At 43.5% G+C, this 18,117-nt stretch overlaps 1 protein-coding gene across 2 annotated transcripts in view; it reads left to right on the top strand.

The window, feature by feature from the left end:
• The window catches only part of COL8A2 (collagen type VIII alpha 2 chain), a 142,812-nt gene that overhangs the window by 91,493 nt on the left and 33,202 nt on the right, over positions 1-18,117 (top strand). The window contains exon 3 of one of the 2 annotated variants that reach the window (XM_053398866.1): positions 12,135-12,264. In XM_053398866.1, the coding sequence (XP_053254841.1) occupies positions 12,147-12,264 (118 nt within the window). In that variant the 5' untranslated portion in view covers positions 12,135-12,146. Of the gene's footprint in view, positions 1-12,134; positions 12,265-18,117 lie in introns of those variants that run through there. The other variant, XM_053398867.1, reaches the window with a different exon arrangement.

Below are 18,117 nucleotides of genomic sequence, written 5' to 3'. Positions count from 1 at the left end.
ATGGTGCAGATGGGGATGCATGAATGCATATCTGACATCTTTCTTGGCTTGGTGCAGCCACATTCCCGAACCCACCATGTAAAAGTCAAACTCCACTGATGCCTTCACACTTAGCAAGTCTTATAAAAATGAACTGCCCTCAGAGGAGGAAGGAGAGCCACCTTCCCTTGCTTACAGGCAGGCTTCTAACCTGAAACAGCTGTTTACCAAAAAGAATGGACCACCTAACAGAGTTGAATTAAAAAGCCAAACCTCAGCAATTAAAATGAGGGCCTGCCAAGGATGGGCAAATCACTCTTAACACTGTTCCACGAGAGTTTCCTATGTGTTCAGCCACAACTCTGAACGAGGCAGCCCCTTTTTTCATTAATCTGTCAAGTATATGTGCATACAAAAAAATACGTTTAGCTCCATGTATCTTATGCATTGCTTAATAGGTATTCCCCCCATGCATATTTTGATCAATTCTATTTTTAAAATATATTTTTTTTATTAAGTTTTACATAACAAATTTAAATTCAAACATTAAACACTAACATTGTCATTTATCCCTGAATCCTTTGACTCTCCCCCTCCCTTCCATGGTTACCATTATCAATCTTTTTTCAACTGCTTCCCTTATTTTCTCTATATTTTTTTTAAAAAATCCATTTTTACCATAGTTGTGGGGTTTTTTTTGTACATTACAAGCATTACTCAAATCCTGCCAAAGTTTTTAGTTGTTTACAGAGTTCTCTTAAATACATTATATTTTCTCATTCCTCCTTAAAGTTCTTCTCTTCCTGGCTTCTGATTTTCCCAGTCAATTTCGCCATTTTGGCGTAGTTCATCATCTTCATCAGCCATTCGTCTCTGGTCGGTACTTTGTCTTCTTTCCATCTCTGGGCCATTAGTATTCGCACTGCTGTTGTTGCATACATAAATAGTCGTTTCTGCTCCTCTCTGCACCTAAAATGCCTCGTAAAAAAGCCTCTGGTTTTCCCCAAAACATTATTTTAACATTTTTTTCGACTCATTGTAAATCATTTCCCAGAATGCTTTTGTAATCTTGCACGGTAAAATGTGCCGCCTTTCTCCTTGCATTTCCAACAAACATTTGAAGCAGTTCTATACATCTTTGCTAATTTTACAGGTGGTAAGTACCACTGATCCATCATTTTCATGTAATTCTCCTTCAATGCACAGCACGCTGTAAATTTATTTTGATCAATTCTTTTAGCTGTGAATTGCATCAGAATATTACGGAAGTGTGGTGGATAACTGAACTGCAGTCCACACATTAACCTGAGTTGAGTGAAGATCAGGTCAATGTGTATCAGAGTTCACAAGGCGACGATTCCTCAAGCATCTCCAGAGATCATCTTGGCCTGTTTTGGCAATGCTATTTAGTGGACCTGTCAAAGACTTTTGGATATCAACCAAGGAACCTCATGGCCTCAGGCTGGCCTTTTTTCCTTTTTCTTTCCTTTTTACTGTTTTAGGAGTTATCCTCATGTTTTTATGTATTTTGTTAAGTTATCTTGAATACTAGCTATGACAGAAAATAACATAAGAAAAGCCCTGCTGATAGTACAACATCCTTTCTCACAATGGCAAGCTAGAGCAATTGGGGAAATACCTTGATTGTTTTTTTCAGTTTAATAACCTCCTAGAAATGTAAATTTAGCCTTGTGGGATTCGATGAAAGCCACGCTGAGAGGGAGTTGTCAAAATCTCTTCTGGGTTAAAGAAAAGAAGGGACGCCGCTTGTAAGCAACTGTTGTTTAGTATTGGGGTCTTAGAGAGGGACCACAAATGAACTGGCAGTGGTAAAATATACCACAAATTCACAGGTAAGAGAAGTGAACTGGCTGTTGTAGATTTTCTTGCAATTCAAAACAACAATAAAGCTCTATGCTGTTTGCTAGATCTTTATGCAAGAAACAAGCTAGGAACCAAGTCACACAATTTCAGAGTATCAGTGGGGAGTTACGTTACAAGTCTGAGGACACTTGTCAAGCGTTTGCTGATTTTTATAATCTTTATTCAACTGATCACCCTGAACCTAACAAAACACAGCTCTATCTGGAGCACGCTGGGTTGCCTACTTTAAGCAAGACTCATATAAATTTAGTAAACAAAGCTTTAACCAGTTGAATAAATTGGGTTGCAGTAGAGCTATGTACACATTATACCACTATCAGGGCTTTTTCATTTTTGTTTGCCTTGAAAGAATATACCCTTGGGTTAAGAAATCCCTTTCTTGATCCTCACTTAAAGTATGGGAATTCTGGGTTTAGAAACTAATTCATGATAGTTTTCCTTTACTCCCATTCATAGACCAGCCTTAGGTTTGTGATTCATCTAAATATAGTCAGTATAAGGGGTAGGAGGGAAAATGTTTATACTCTGTCCAGATCACTTTCTGCAGAGGACAACCCTTCACCTTCCAACAGTTGGAAGACCTATTGGCATCTGTACAAATGGCTTCAAAAGCTGTATGGGCCTTCACCATTACTTACCGTATTTTTCCATGTATTAGATGCCCCCATTGATAAGAGGCACCCTATTTTGGGAGACTAAAATTTAAGAAAATGGGGGGAGATGGCACAGCTTGTAAAAACTGTGTCATAGTTTCTATAGCAAAATGGTTCTGTTCACTTTTTTTAAAAAAAGAGGTATGTTATCCTAATACTCAGATTTTCTTTATTTAGATATCATCTCACTGACTCTCTCCAAGGTTGTTAACAACTTTGCAAATCTGCTGTTGTAATTGATCTTACAAGTTTGGCATTTACAAATGAATTATTTCCAAAGTGTGTAATGGGGACCCTCAATTCATCTATGTATTCCCCCCATGTGATCTTTAGAATCGTTTGATTGTTTTATATTGGTTTGTTTACTTTAATATAGTTTGTAATATATTTTAATATATTGTTTATTTTAGTACAGTGGAATCTTGGTTCTCGAGGCGCGGCTTCCAATTGGCTTCAGGAGCTTCCTGCACTCAAGCAGAAGCTGCATCGGACATTTGGCTTCTGAAAAACGTTTGCAAACCAGAACACTTACTACCTGGTTTGCAGCTTTCGGGGGCTGATTTGGTCGACAACTAAGCCTTTCAGGAACCAAGGTACTACTGTATTGTCTGCAATATTATTTTAACATAAAATGACCTCTGGGCAGCCCACAAGCAGGGCCTGAACACCACAGGTGCTGTGTTCTGAAGCCACTCTGTTCTCCCATCCCATCAGAATTCTTTCCTTTCTCTTTATTTCCTTCTTATTTTTCCTGGCTTTCAAAAGTTTTCCCCTCCTCTTTGTATGTAGTTTCGGAGCAATTGGAAGGGACACTTTTTTATTTGATGAAAAAGAATGTTTGGTTTAAAAAAAAAATGTTTCCTGGATGTATGGCTTCAGGAAAAGAAGTTTTTCCACATCGGTCTGAGAACAAATTGGTAGGCTTGTCTAATGTGTGTGTGTATAAAACACTAAACCCATAAAAGAATTGCTTTCAGTTGCTTTCCAGAGCAGTAGCTGTATTGATTTGTTGTACCTTTTTTTTTAAAATTCTTTGTATATTCTTTTGAAAGTTACCTGTGAAAGGCTTTACGGGCACAAGTAGTGCCCATGGTTGCCCGGTTGGCATCCCTGCGCTGGGGTCTGCAATATCAAACCTTGCAGCTGCCAAATATTCTGCATTGGCCAGGCCTGGTATACCATACTTTTTTTAAAAAAAATGCAAGTGCCATACAGCTCTTGTATCTACATACTCATCACCTGGGCCATCCTAGAGTGAGGTAGCTGGTAGGTGGGGGGTAGCAGTGACAACATACATGACTTAGGTCCAAGCTATCTGGAAAACTGTATTTCCTCACACAAACCTACCTGGGGTTTGAGATTTGGGGGAGAGGCCCTACTCTTGGTCCTGCCATCCTCACAGGTACGCTTGGGCGGGGGGACGTGGGAGAGGGCCTTTTTGGTGGCTACTCCCAGACCTTGGAATTCCCTCTCTAGAGAAGCTAGACTGGCTCTCTTGTTGTTCTTCCACTGGTAGGTGGAGACTTCTTTGTTCAAACAGGCTTTGGGGGATTGATTGCTTTTAAGTAAGGGCTGGTGCCGTGCTGTTTTAATTGTAATTATTGATATGTTTTAAACAGATTTTGTGCATATATAGTTTTAATTCTGTCCATGTTCAATTGTATTTTAATAACTGATTTTTCTATGTTTTTCACAGTTCTTGTTTTTATATGTAAGCTGCCTTGAGTCCCATTGGAGAGAAAGGCAGGGAATGGTGATGGTGGTACATACTGGAAAACAGAGCTGTATGTTCCATGTAGCCTAGCTTGTTGCCCTCACATGGAGAGGAGAATACTGTCCTATTGCCAGTAATGAAGTAAGGTTCAGCGGCCATGTGGCCAAAATTGGGATGAGGAAATCAGTCTTGCCCGTTGCCTCGTCTACGGCCATACTACCCTGAATGAGCAATCTTGCCCTTTGCCTCAGGCAGCAAAGTGTCTTGAACCATCCCAGCTTGTTAGATTCCTGCTCCACCTCTTGTATCTTATGAATTAGGCTCATGCCATAATATGGCTGCTTGAGCTCTTGAAACTTCACAACTGGCTGGGGTGTGATCTGTGTGTGTTGATTGGTTTTAGTTTTCAGAACTGAATGGTGCTTGCTTTTATACCCGTGTTTGCAATGAATGGTGCTTTTTCTTATTACTTTCAAAAGACCTTGCCTTTTGTAACGCTAAGAAAATAATAATGTTTTGTAGCATGACACAGCTCTATGAGGCAAAAGTGCCCGTAGGGAAAGGGAAAAGAGAGCTGGAAACAGTGGAGAAAGTGAGTGATGGGGGGTGCAGTAACAAAGAATCTCTACAGGAAAAAAATGTCTTCATAACAGGAAACGTCTCATAAAATACCTGCGGTTTGGCATGTATTGTTTGGCTGGCCAAAATATGCACCTGGCAGCTTTACCCTCCTATTAATGCTTCAGTCTGTCTGGTATTTCAATGGATCTCAAAATTACAGTGGTTGGGGGAGGTGGCAGCAAACAGGAAGAAAGGTTTGTAGGTCTCTGAAAGAAAAAAAAAACAAAACCTGAAGAGGGAGGAGAAAAATAATAAGCGTAATGGTAATGATGTTTACAAGATAGAATGGTGAAGGTATTTTGATCTAGGAAATGGCCTTTTGCAAGTTTCATCGAGGGGAGTGGCAACAACCTGGTGTGTGTGTGTGTATTTGAGTCTGAAAAGTAGCTTGTTTACATGAACTTTTTGACACCAGGTTCGTGTACTTGCCAAGATTCCCGTTCTGAGCAAAAGCCTGCCAGTTTAACATGGAGCTCATTTCTCTGCTGGTTTGAAATTGGATTTATTGACTCCACATTTGCTTTGCCCCAGTTTCATCCAAAGTGCTACAAAACATTTGGCCCCACATTGTGTTTTCCCCCAAACAATTATATAAAAAAACTCCTTTGCCAGAACTCATCTGTATAGATCAAAGCAGTGTACAGTGACCTCAGCTCCTCACCAAGCTAAGTGGTTTTAAATATATTTATCTACGTAAACAAACGACAAACAAGATGTAAAGTTCATAAGAGATAAAAGAGAAAACAATTGTTCGTCAAAAACACCAAACGTCATCAAGAGCAAGAAATATTTCTTAAAGTGGCAATCCAAAGAAGATTTACTAAAACTGCTTAGAGATTATTGGGACTCACTTCCCAATAAACAAAGATTGTGCTGTAAGATGAGAAACCAACTGCAGGCATTTTTTTAAAAGTAGCCTCCCCCCCTCAACTTTAAATTAAAATGGTTTGCTGCAGTAATAAAGCAAAGCAGTCTGAAAATCTCTTGTAATGATGAACAGCCTCAGTGGGAGCCACAACCAAGAGTGCCATTCTCCTCTCCAAGAAACTTGGTACCAAGTGATGATAACTGAAGAGAGCAGTCACTAATCTTCCGGTGGAGTAGCACCATTTGTGTGCATTGGCAACTCTTCATGGAAGCTACTGAGCACTTCAGCTTGTATGAAATTAACACTGAGAAGCCTGCATAAGGAGTCACCTTATGAAATTACAAGTTCACACAAGTGAAACCTCCACATAACTGCTAGCTGGAGGCTCTGAACACTAATGAGGTGGTTGCACAGGGCCTCCAGTTAGCAACTGTAAGAATCATAAAACGACATCAAAAGTTTCCTAGCAGAACACCCACTATCAAAGCAAGCATCCAAGGCAGCAGCTTCACTACCCTGACCATCAAGACAGCTGAGGAATACGTTTCTGCCCTGCAAAGAGTTTCTACTCTGCAATTATGTCCATAAAAGTTACTAGCTTAACTTCCATGTTCAAACTCTCTTCTAGAAGCAAAAAGCTTCCCTGCAGGATCACCTAGATAGGTGGGTGTTGTTGTTTAGTCGTTTAGTCGTGTCCGACTCTTCTTGACCCCATGGACCAGAGCACGCCAGGCACTCCTGTCTTTCAATGCTTCCCGCAGTTTGGTCAAACTCATGCTGGTAGCTTCGAGAACACTGTCCAACCATCTCGTCCTCTGTCATCCCCTTCTCCTTGTGCCCTCCATCTTTCCCAGCATCAGGGTCTTTTCCAGGGAGTCTTCTCCTCTCATAAGGTGGCCAAAGTATTGGAGCCTCAGATTCAGGATATGTCCTTCCAGTGAGCACTTAGGGCTGATTTCCTTAAGAATGGGTAGGTGGGTAGGTATTTGCAAGCATGCCCTTGGCATCCTTTTTCACAGTTGTACTCATCTAGTAGACAGGAAAACTCCCCTCAACATTCTGGCTTAAATCTACAACCTTGTACATAAAGGAGAGAGAATACTGCAAAAAGAGAGACCTGGCTGCTTGTTTTGATTTCCTTCCTCTTCCATTTTCCTTTTACAGCTCTAAAAAGACTCCCAGACCAGCAAGGAGCATTAATTGCACCAGCCTCCATTTAGCTGGCATTTAGGTAATGCCACACTAGAGATGCATATAACTTGAACTTACTGGATTAGAAAGGGGGATCTCATGCTCTCTAAAACATGATTGCTGCTATTGTGTATTTACACTTCTGCCACCATGCCTGCCTGTAACATGACAAACTGGACATGACGTTTGCCTTTATTAAGATTCCAATCCAGGGATAAGGAATCTTATGTGGCCTTCTAGATGTTATTGGACTATAGCTTCCCTCATCCCAGACAGTTGTCCATGTTGGTCGGAGCTGATGGGAGTTGAAGTCCAGAAGAATCTGAAGGAGCACAGGATCTCTAGCCCTGTTCTTAACCTATGAGACATACAACTCAAAAACACCAAGGTACTAAAATAATGTGTTAGTATGTAAATCAGGACTGGCCTGGGACATTTTGCTGCTGGAGTCAAAATGCCCCGCTGCCACCATCTCTTCCTCAACAGGCGCTCCCTGCTGCCACCATGTGGGGTGCAGCACTAGTGGGGTATGGGTGTGGCAACAGTGGGGTACAGCAGCAGAGGAAGCAGGGCACACCCACACAGGAAATGGCAGTGGTGAGCTTTGTGCTCCTCATGCCCTGATCTGCCACCTGAGGTGACTGCCTCACCTCACTTCATGAGCAGGCTGATGTAAAGTATGTAGCTTGAAGATCTGCTTAATAGTGCCTACTGAAAGCTGGCAAACAAGAACATCTCAGAAGCAGCTTCAGAAAAGCCTCAGGCAAGTTTCCAGGGAAACAGAAACCATAACTACATACTATAGATGTTGGTTGATTTTTTTACAACTTTGACTGCCTTCACTTCCCAAAAGCATTCTGGGAATTGTAGTTGGGGGAAGCTTGATGTGCTAAAGACAATAACCCCCTTTTTCAGAGCAAGGGTTCCCATGTTTCCCTGGGCAGAGGGAAAGGTTGCTTAACTGATTAAGTTTGTAATTGGGAGGGTATGAGTGAATATGTGAATGTGTCAATTTTAGTTTCGCTTTTTCTCGGTTTCTCATTTTTCCAATCTTAAATTCAGTTCTCAACATTTCCAAAGCAGTCTATTTTTTTTTTATGTCCTCATGAAAATTCACCAGCATTTTAGTGCAAATTTATCCTAATATACACATTTTTCCTGATACAATAAATTTTCTATGTTATTTTCAGTAAGCTATTCACTTATGCTCACTTAAAATGTGCATTTTTTCATCAGGGGGTTTGGACTGGGTGTCCATCAATATGCAGATGATACCCAGCTCTACCTCTCTTTCAAATCAGAACCAGTGAAGGCGGTGAAGGTCCTGTGTGAGTGCCTGGAGGCGGTTGGAGGATGGATGGCGGCTAATGGATTAAAGCTGAATCCTGACAAGACAGAAGTACTGTTTCTGGGGGACAGGGGGTGGGCTGGTGTGGAGGACTCCCTGGTCCTGAATAGGGTAACTGTGCCCCTGAAGGACTAGGTGCGCAGCCTGGGAGTCATTTTGGACTCACAGCTGTCCATGGAGGCGCAGGTCAATTCTGTATCCAGGGCAGCTGTCTACCAACTCCACCTGGTATGCAGGCTGAGACCCTACCTGCCCGCGGACTGTCTCACCAGAGTGGTGCATGCTCTAGTTATCTCCCGCTTGGACTACTGCAATGCGCTCTACGTGGGTGACTCGGAAACTACAACTAATCCAGAATGCGGCAGCTAGACTGGTGATTGGGGGCGGCCGCCAAGACCACATAACACCGGTCTTGAAAGACCTACATTGGCTCCCAGTACGTTTCCGAGCACAATTCAAAGTGCTGGTGTTGACCTTTAAAGTCCTAAACAGCCTCGGCCCAGTATACCTGAAGGAGCGTCTCCACCCCATCATTCTGCCCGGACGCTGAGGTCCAGCGCCGAGTGCCTTCTGGCGGTTCCTTCATTGCGAGAAGCAAAGCTACAGGGAACCAGGCAGAGGGCCTTCTCGGTAGTGGCGCCTGCCCTGTGGAACGCCCTCCCATCAGATGTCAAAGCGATAAACAACTACCTGACATTCAGAAGACATCTTAAGGCAGCCCTGTTCAGGGAAGTTTTTAATGTGTGATATTTTAGTGTATTTTTGGTTTCTATGGAAGCCGCCCAGAGTGGCTGGGGAGACCCAGCAGATGGGCGGGGTACAAATAATAAATTATTATTATTATTGTTGTTGTTGTTATTTTTGTGCATGTAATTTCACTGGAGAACTCCACTGCAATTCAGAGAAGGATGGCTCTGTTTTAGTCAGTGTATTGTTTTGCAAAGTTCAAATTAGGTAGTTCGCTTTCGAATAGAAACTGAATTGAGTTGCTTGCCCCATCTGACCCAGAGCTTTGCTCCAGTTCAAGAAGCGTGACACTGAAGCTGTGCTCCAGTTGTTCCACACAAGTTGTCAGCACATTAGTACCTCAGATGAGCTGGCCTTTGGGCTGGCTTAATTGTGGAATCATTGAAAACCTACAGCAAGCAGCTGCTGTGCCTTTTATGCCTCAGTGCTGGTCTGCTGTTTTAGGCCTCCAAAATGGAGTACACTTATTCTAAGCTGATGATAATTACTGCAATGCATCATCCCTGTAAAATAAGCTTCCCAAACGTCCAAAGAGATTTTGCATTTAGCAGCGGACAGCAGCCAGAGAGGAGCGGTGAATGTTGGCGGGGGAGATTATATTCCCTCCAAGGAGGGAGTGGAAAGAAGGCCCCCTTGTGTCAGAATTAATGAAGATTGATGTCCACCTCTACAGCTCCTTGAAGGAAATGCAGCCATTTCCTTCTGCACACTCCAGGTCTTTCACAGAGCATTGGCTTTCAAAGCGTGCAGTTAAGGATAGTCAGGAACGGAGCATCAAGTATGACCTGTTCCAGATAATGATTTAGGCCAAATGCATTGCTGAAAGGTGAGAGCTGCTGCCTCTGCTGAGACTGCAGTCAGGCTTGGAGCAGATAAGTTATTTATGCCCTGGACTGGCTGCTTACAGTCATTCAATGAAACTAAAGGTAAAGTAAAGGGACCCCTGACCATTAGGTCTAGTCGTGACCGACTCTGGGGTTGCGGTGCTCATCTCGCTTTATTGGCCGAGGGAGCCGGCGTACAACTTCCAGGTCATGTGGCCAGCATGACTAAGCCACTTCTGGCAAACCAGAGCAGGGCACAGAAACGCCGTTTACCTTCCCACCAGAGCGGTACCTATTTATCTACTTGCACTTTAACGTGCTTTCAAACTGCTAGGTGGGCAGGAACAGGGACCGAACAACGGGAGCTCACCCCATCGCGGGGATTTGAACCGCCAACCTTCTGATCGGCAAGTCCAAGAGGCTCAGTGGTTTAACCCACAGCGCCAACTATATTGGTCTAAAAGCACATAGGGCCCCCACTCTTGCTGAAGCTAAGCAGGTCAGGATCTGGTAATAAACGCTACCTTGGGTTCCGTGATGGAAGAAAGGTACAATCTAAAAGTATGAAAAGAAAGAAAAACAAAAAGCCCATGGTCCACTGGTGCAAAACATGTTTCTAACGCAAAAGGGCCAAGATTCAGTTCTTGATATATCATCCGTTGAAGGGTAGCATTGGTGAAGAAGGCTCAAGACCCTGGAGAAGCAATGCCATTGTGGTTTAAATGTTCTGAATATGTTTATATTTTATTGCAAATTGTATTGCTTTAATATTTTGATGTTTGCTGCCCCCTGGGCTCTTTTGGGAGGAAGTATGGGATACCAACTGCGGGAGGCAGTGGAAGACAGGAGTGCCTGGCGTGCTCTGGTCCATGGGGTCACGAAGAGTCGGACATGACTAAACGACTAAACAACAACAACATGGGATACAAATTTAATAAACAAATAATGAATCAAGCATTTCTCCTCAGCTGGGGTGTTTACTCATAGTTGAATTGTAGAATTGGAAGGGACCCCGAGGGCCATCTAGTCCAACCCACTGCAATGCAAGAATCCTGCCCACGACCATCCCTGGTTGGGCTTGAACCACCAACCTTTTTGGTTAACAGCCAGATTCACTGACCCATTGTGCCACTCAGGACTCCCTCCCAAGGTCTGGTAGCTCCAGTGGTGCATCAGAGCAGGACTTTGCAGCTGACAGAGAAGCCCAGTGCCCCACAGCAGGAGGGGCCCCAGATGTACCAGGACTATACGTTACCATTTAAAGGGAAGAGGCATAAGATCTTTAAGTCAAGTGTCTGGAAAACTGCAGCACTGGGTAACTTTGCCATTGAGAATAGAAACCTCCAACCGTTTCCTAAGTATTAACCTCCCACTTAGGAAACATCTACCAAGCGTCCTAGGCTATTAACTGGTAAATTGACCTAAGAATGGGCAGATCATTTAGCAGCCATAACAGTATGTTTAGGTATCTGTCATCATTACAAGCATGAATGGAAAGAGAATCCTCCTGAAAGCTGTGCAGAACAATATTTTGGGTGCATGTGGCATCTGCGTGCAGCAGAATTCGTAATGTGTGAAGCAGCCTTCATTAATCCCAGGTCTCTCCCTTTTCTTCCACTACTTCATGTGAATGGCCTCAGAGCATCAAAGTTCCAAACAGAGGAGAAACAGAGCATAAAGGAGACATAAGCCCTAATTGTTGCAAGATGCTCTGGAAGTCCTTGCACTGGAGAGCAAAATACCAAATAATTGCAATGACTAAGTAAAATAGAATTAGGCTCTCATTCTTCCATGTAAATAGACTGGTCAGATTCTGTTCTAATATTTGGTGTTCATGGGCTCATTTGGATCTTTTTTAAAATAACGCCACTTGTGCACACGTGTGGGAATGCCAATTTAGGAAGAAAACTATTCCCCTGTGCTGCTTTTCCAGAACTTGCTCTGTCTTCTGAATTTCACTGGAATCTAAAGTCTTGCTCAGGGAAAGCTCCATGAATAAACAATCCCAGTGTTTCCTTATGTTTCTAGAAATTAAATTCCTTTTTAAAAAGTAATTCCATTACTTTCTGAATAAACGCACGACAGCCTCTCCCTGTTGGGTAACAGCTCACACAGATATAAAAAATCCCCTGCGATTCATGTTTTGTGAACACTACTGAGGCAGCTCTTTCTCTTGTAGCCAACCATGGTGTATCTTGGGATGTCAGTAAAACAAGGCCCAACAGGAACTCTCGCCTCTGAGAACATCTCACAGAACTCTAAAGCTCAGTTTTGCAACATGATGATCTCTTTTTGTTCCTTCTAGGAGTATGACTCTATGATCTCGGTCTCCTGGCTTTTAGCAGATCTTCAAAAGGAGCAAAGATATGCTGTGAAACTGGACTTCAGGTTTCTGCAAAACATTTGCACTTGGTCTTGCCGCGCCAAGACTCCAGGTAAGCCTGCTCAACTAGCTTGCTTTCTATTAAGAAGGGGCTACAGTTCAGGGGTGGAGAATATATTTCGCAAACAAAAGGTGCTAGGATCAGTCCTCAAAGTTGTAAAAACTGGGCTAGAAGGCCTGCTTCAACTGTTTTACTCTTCATGGGAGGGACTAGAGCAAGAGGGGAGCTGCATACACAGCATACCTTAAAGCACATGACTTTGCCCAAAGAATCATGGGAATTGAAGTATTTTAAGAGTGCTGGGAAGTAACTTTGTGGGGGTAAACTACAGTTCCCAGGATTCTTTGGGGGTAGCCATGTACCGTGTCTTCACAGCCTAGAAACCTGTGGCCGTATAGTTGTTGTTGGACATCAGCCCAATTCACAGTAGTCAAGGATGATGGAAATTGTAGTTCAACAGCTTCCAGAGGGCTACAGGTTCCCCACCCTTGGACCACAGCTTGGTGGTAGAGCCACATGCCTTGCACATAAAAGTTACCAAATTTAATCCCTGGCATCTCCAGTTAAAAAGCTATTAGAGAGTAGCTCTGAGGAAGTCCCTCATCTGAGATCATGGTGAGCTATTGGCAATTAGAGTTTGCTGAACTAGATAGATTAATGGTCTGAATTGGTGTAAAACAACTTACTTTGACTGTATAAAATATACAGTGCCATGTTCCAAATCTTCTTTCTATCATGTTTTTAAAAGCTCAAGACTTCATCACATTCTAGCATTGTAAATGGAGTGAAACCAAGGCAGGGAACACAGATAACAGGGGCAAACCTATGTGTATCAGTGCCGGCTCAGTTCAGTGTTTGCCATTACATTGTGTGGGAAAATGAGCCGCAATTGGATATGTGACTAGCAAAGGACATAACCTATTTCATCCCCAAAACTGGATGCACCTGGGAGATTGTCCCTACCACCCTACTGATGACCCTGATAGGAACAAAGGCCCATCTCGACCAGTATCCTGTTCTCATGTTGGCCAAGCAGCTGCCTCTGAGAAGTCTGCAAGCAGGACATACATGTAGGAGCACTCTTTCCACTTGTGATTCTCAGCAGCAGGTATTCAGAGGCGTACCACCTCAAATTCAGGAGATAGCACAGGATAGGTATGGCTAATATCCTGTTTACACTTCTTCCCAAACCAGTAGTGGGATTGCAGACTAAACAGATGGGTGGAGACAATCTAGGATAAATGAGGCTTGGATAAGGAAGTTTAAGAACATAATGAATACCCTGCTGGATCTATTATCTGTTGTCAGCAATATTTGGAAGGTCCCAGGCTCTCTGCAGTAGCTGAAGGGGGAGGTGGGCAGAGCACTTACAGTCATTGGAAGAGACTGGGAATCTGTTGGAAAAGGCAAGGGAAGCTAGCTATGCCAGGATCCGCTGCCTTAAGACACCTGGAGCACCTTAAAACAGCAATGCACCACAGCTTCCCTTACCCTGCACCTTTCTCAGTTGGCACGTGGTTGCCGGTCAGTTGGCCAGGAGGTAATGTGGCATTGAGACACAAAAGATTCCCCTCTCCTGGCCCCTCTAGCCCAACACCTCCTTTCCACAGTGGCCAACCAGATGCTTGCCTCACTTTGTTTTGCCCCCAGCAACTCATGTCCAGAGTCCAGCTGCCTCTGAACCTGAACAAACGTCTTCTGTAATAGTTGCAGATATTAGGGAACGTACTCAGGAGGAGGCCATTTTTCACAAGCTCATGGGGCTTTTAATAAACTGTCAGAACTTTGCTGCAGCTGCGTATGAAAGTTCTCCCAGATATGCTTGGTCCTGGAAGAGCACTGAAGTGCTTACCTCATGCACTGATACTCATGCACTACACCCAGAGGACCCTGCTGCATTCCAAACAATTAACTCACTAAGCCTTGTGGAACACCATCAAAGACAGAACATGGAGTGTGATGGATCGTTGCTTAGTGACCTGAGACATCATGGGCGGAAAGGTGTCTATTCATGCAGCATCCGACAGCTTATTTGGAGCAAGCATGGATGGTGTGTTATTTTTCATTGTGGTTGTGGTATGATAAGGAAGAAGCACAGAGAAGGGCCATAGCTCAGTGGGAGAACAGGAGGTCCCAGGTTCAATCCCCAACGTCTGCAGGGTGGACTGGGAGGGGCCCCTATCTGAAATCCTTGAGAGTTGCTCTCAATCATTGTAAACAGTACCCAGCTAGATGGACCAATGCTCTCTGTCTCAGCATAAGGCAGCTTCCTATGCTCACTCTGCACATTGCTTCCAATTCTCCGCTGCCCCTTTTTGTGCTGAAACCTGGGAATGAACCAATTGCTTCTGGTTATGAAACTACTGTAGACACGAGATCGAACCATTGGTCATATCAAGCCTGGTTTTCACTGTAATTTCATATACTCTGTAAGGTATCTGTGCATTTCACCGTCTTAATTGCAGCAGCATCTATGTGAAGTAGGTAGTAGGTAGGGAAGGGCCATCCTGACGTGCTACTTTTAAGGGAATATGTTGTGGGAATGTTCAGGGTGGCAGGAGACGATATATTGTTTATTAATATCCTTCCTAACTTGCGTTAGCAAGTTCCTTTACTTAGCAGAGTGCATTCCCCTTTACACAGCGGAAAACTAGTTGCAAACCCGTGTGAGTTTCTTAAGACAATTTGCAATTCAATCTGGCTTGTCCAGATTGAAATGTGTTCTAATATTTTCCTGGTAAGACCCCTAGAATCCCTCCTAAAAGAAAAAAGACACTACAGTCTCATTCATAAGCAATAAAAAGAAAGTTTATTCACGATCAGGCAGAGCACAGTGTGATCCCTGAAGGCAGGCTTTAGTCTTAAAGTTACAAATTTATACTAACAGGTTTATCCCATAAGGGAGATGACCTGGGGGATTGCTTGGCTGGCAGCCAGCAGTTCATTCCAGGTAGTTCACAGGACAAAAAGAAAATGGAAAAAAGGGAGAGTGGCAGCATGCCTTGTCCTTTTACCGGGTCTGGAAAGGTCACCCCCACCCACTAGTCACATGCAAGGAAGGATGCTCCAGGCCAGGAGGAACAGGAAGTTTGACTGGGTGGACCAAACATTCCCTTACATGTCCGCTCTAGCAAAACAAGGAGTGCTTGACTGCTCCCAGTGGATTACATCCCACATATGTATATCTTCTTACAGATTTTTTTCTGGCTTAATACTAATTCCTTTTCTCTAGGGTTAAAGGAACTCTGGGAAGTATATTAAGATCAGGGATCTCTAAAAAAGAGATTCTTAGCACCTGGCCAAGTTACAACTCCCCGGACTATTGGAGGGAAGACACAGCAGTTGCACTTGTATGAAGCCAATAGCAACTTGTAGCATAGATAGGGGACATATGCTGCCCCCCCAAAAGTCATTAGTGACCTACTCCTGCAGTACTGTTTTACCATTCAGACACCAGTTCCTGGCTTCCTTTATAATAGAATCAGAGAACTGTAGAGCTGGAAGGGACCATGAGGCTTATCTAGTCCAATACGGGTCTCAGACTCATGACCCTGAGTTTAGGAGTATCATTCTCTACCAACTGAGCTGTTCCAGCATGATCTTCCCCCCTTCATGCTAAATGGTAGGGCTGCCTCTGATTCCTCTTCAAACAAGTTATTCCTGTATTAAATTAGATTAGATTTATTATATACTGCCCTTCATCAAAAAATCTCAGGGCAGTGTATAGGTTTGTGCCAAGCTTTAGGATGCTGATTGGAATACCCCCTGCACCACGTTTAACCCTGCCCATGCTGTCTTGTTTCCTCCTTTCCCCCCCTCCCCTGAGCTGCTCTGTTTGCTGCCATAGAAAGTCTAAGATCAAGACTCAAGTATGCTTCTCCCCAAACAAAGGCCAAAGATGCTACAGATTTACACAAAATTGCATATTTATAAGTATGGGTGAAAATTTAGAAATAATTGCAGCTTGATTCTCCTTGCTATAAGGGGCTTGATTTGAGGCATCAGGAAAGCCTTCCCCCCCTTTCCTTTCAGAGTCTTTATAAAAGATCCACTATTCAATCAGCCTCTGACCTGTTTGTTGAGATTGGAAATGTGGCGGCAATGGGATGCCATATTGCCGAACAGCAAAAGCAGTATAACCCTGGAATGAATTTTGACAGCTTGAGGTACAGCCAGTTTCCATAGTGGGAAAGTGTTTGCATTAAGCCCACTATGGCTTCTGGTTGGCATCCTCTTTTGCCTTTTCCCCTCCATCTGCTCCGAGAGACAAATTATTTGGAACATATATAGTCGTATTGCTTCAAGTCAGTATTATTCCCTGAATACAGCATACAGAGGTTGGATATCACTTTCCCAATCCCAGGTTCATCTTCCTGCTCAGCTATGTGAAAAAGTGGATTACCTTTCATCTTAAAATTGCCTCACAAGACTGTCACAAGAATAAAACTAAGAACAGCATTTTCTGCCTTAAAAAGTGATGTAGAAATGAGTAGGAATCTTAACACAGAGCAGAGTTATCACAGGAGAAAGCAGCAATATCCAGCAATTAGAAGTTATATAAATGTGCCTCTTTCCTTTCTGTTGTATCATGATCCATCTTTGTCTACGCCCAAAGCTGATAACCCTTTTATGACCTCAACTTAAGATGAGTATCCTTTTGTATCTTGGAACCAAATGCCACTTTAGATGCATGGCTGACAAAGGCCTTCATCTTCTCCTTTTATAATTTTTCATTAAAGCAGACATGGCATTATTGCACTCAGTGTCCCCCCACTCCACTGTTGCTGGTGGGCTACTGGGAACAGACTGTGTGCAGAGTTATGTCATGCAGAGATAGAATTTGTTGGTCAGCAGTGGCCATGCCTTGAAAGTAATGTGCCCTTTCAGCTTATGCCAAGTCTTTAAAAGGTGGAACAAAGTAACAGTAACAATAGAGGCGATTTAATATCATAATGACAAACCAGCCCCTAAGGAACCAGTTGCTTTTACACCAGGGGCCTCATGCTCACCCATATCTCATCACTGTAGGCAAAACACAAGGCATGGGTGTTCCAAGACACAGGACTACCCTTTTAATCAGTGAGGGGGAATATGTGGCCCTACAGTTGTTGTTGGACTCTGTTGTTGGACCCAGTTGGTTCTGGATAGTATGGCCAATGACTAGGGATAATAGACGTTGAAGTCCAACAACACTGCAACGGCCACATGTTCCCCATCCCTGCTTTTAAGGCTCCATTCTTCAAGAAAGGGACACTTTCTGGGAGGGGTGGACAGATCTAAGAAGGATAAAAGGCCTCCATTGAGCTCCAGACTTCATTGGAGCAATCTGTCTGCTTGGAGCTATCCAGGGTCCTGCAACTCTAGCTTGGCCCCAACCTCCCTGCCTCCCTGACCAAAATGTTGCCAGGCATTCCTTGCAGCCCATGACCACCATTTGTGGTTTGGACAGGTCACCATAACCACTCACCAACATTGCAAGAAAATCCAGGTGTGCATGAAATCACACCCCATCCTTGCCTCTGCTCCTGCTTCTTCCTTTGCTGTTTCTCTTTGGGCAGAGAGATCACAATATGAGAAGGAAGAATTGCTAACACCAACAGTGACAGAAGAAGATGGCGCCTGCTCTTGACTTCTCTCTGTTACATGCTTGGGCCAGTGCTTCTTGTCTCCTCCTCATGCATCAGTTTCACTGTGGGAAATCTCTATATGTAAAAAACAGGTCCAGGGCTTGTAAGCTTGGCTACTATAAGAACAGACTGCTGGACTAGATGGTTCTTTGGGCTGATCCAGCAGGGGCTTCTCTTGTGTTCTTATGCAGAGATCCCACCATGCAGAGGATTGCAACAGGATTGAAAACTACATTGTAGATTTGTCAGTGGGTCTCCCCATGTTTTTATTTTCATT

The sequence above is a fragment of the Podarcis raffonei genome, chromosome 8 (genome assembly GCF_027172205.1).
Source record: "Podarcis raffonei isolate rPodRaf1 chromosome 8, rPodRaf1.pri, whole genome shotgun sequence".
Taxonomy (NCBI): Eukaryota; Metazoa; Chordata; class Lepidosauria; order Squamata; family Lacertidae; genus Podarcis; species Podarcis raffonei.
Note: the sequence above shows the minus strand (reverse complement) of the source record. Positions and strands in the feature narration are given on the sequence as shown.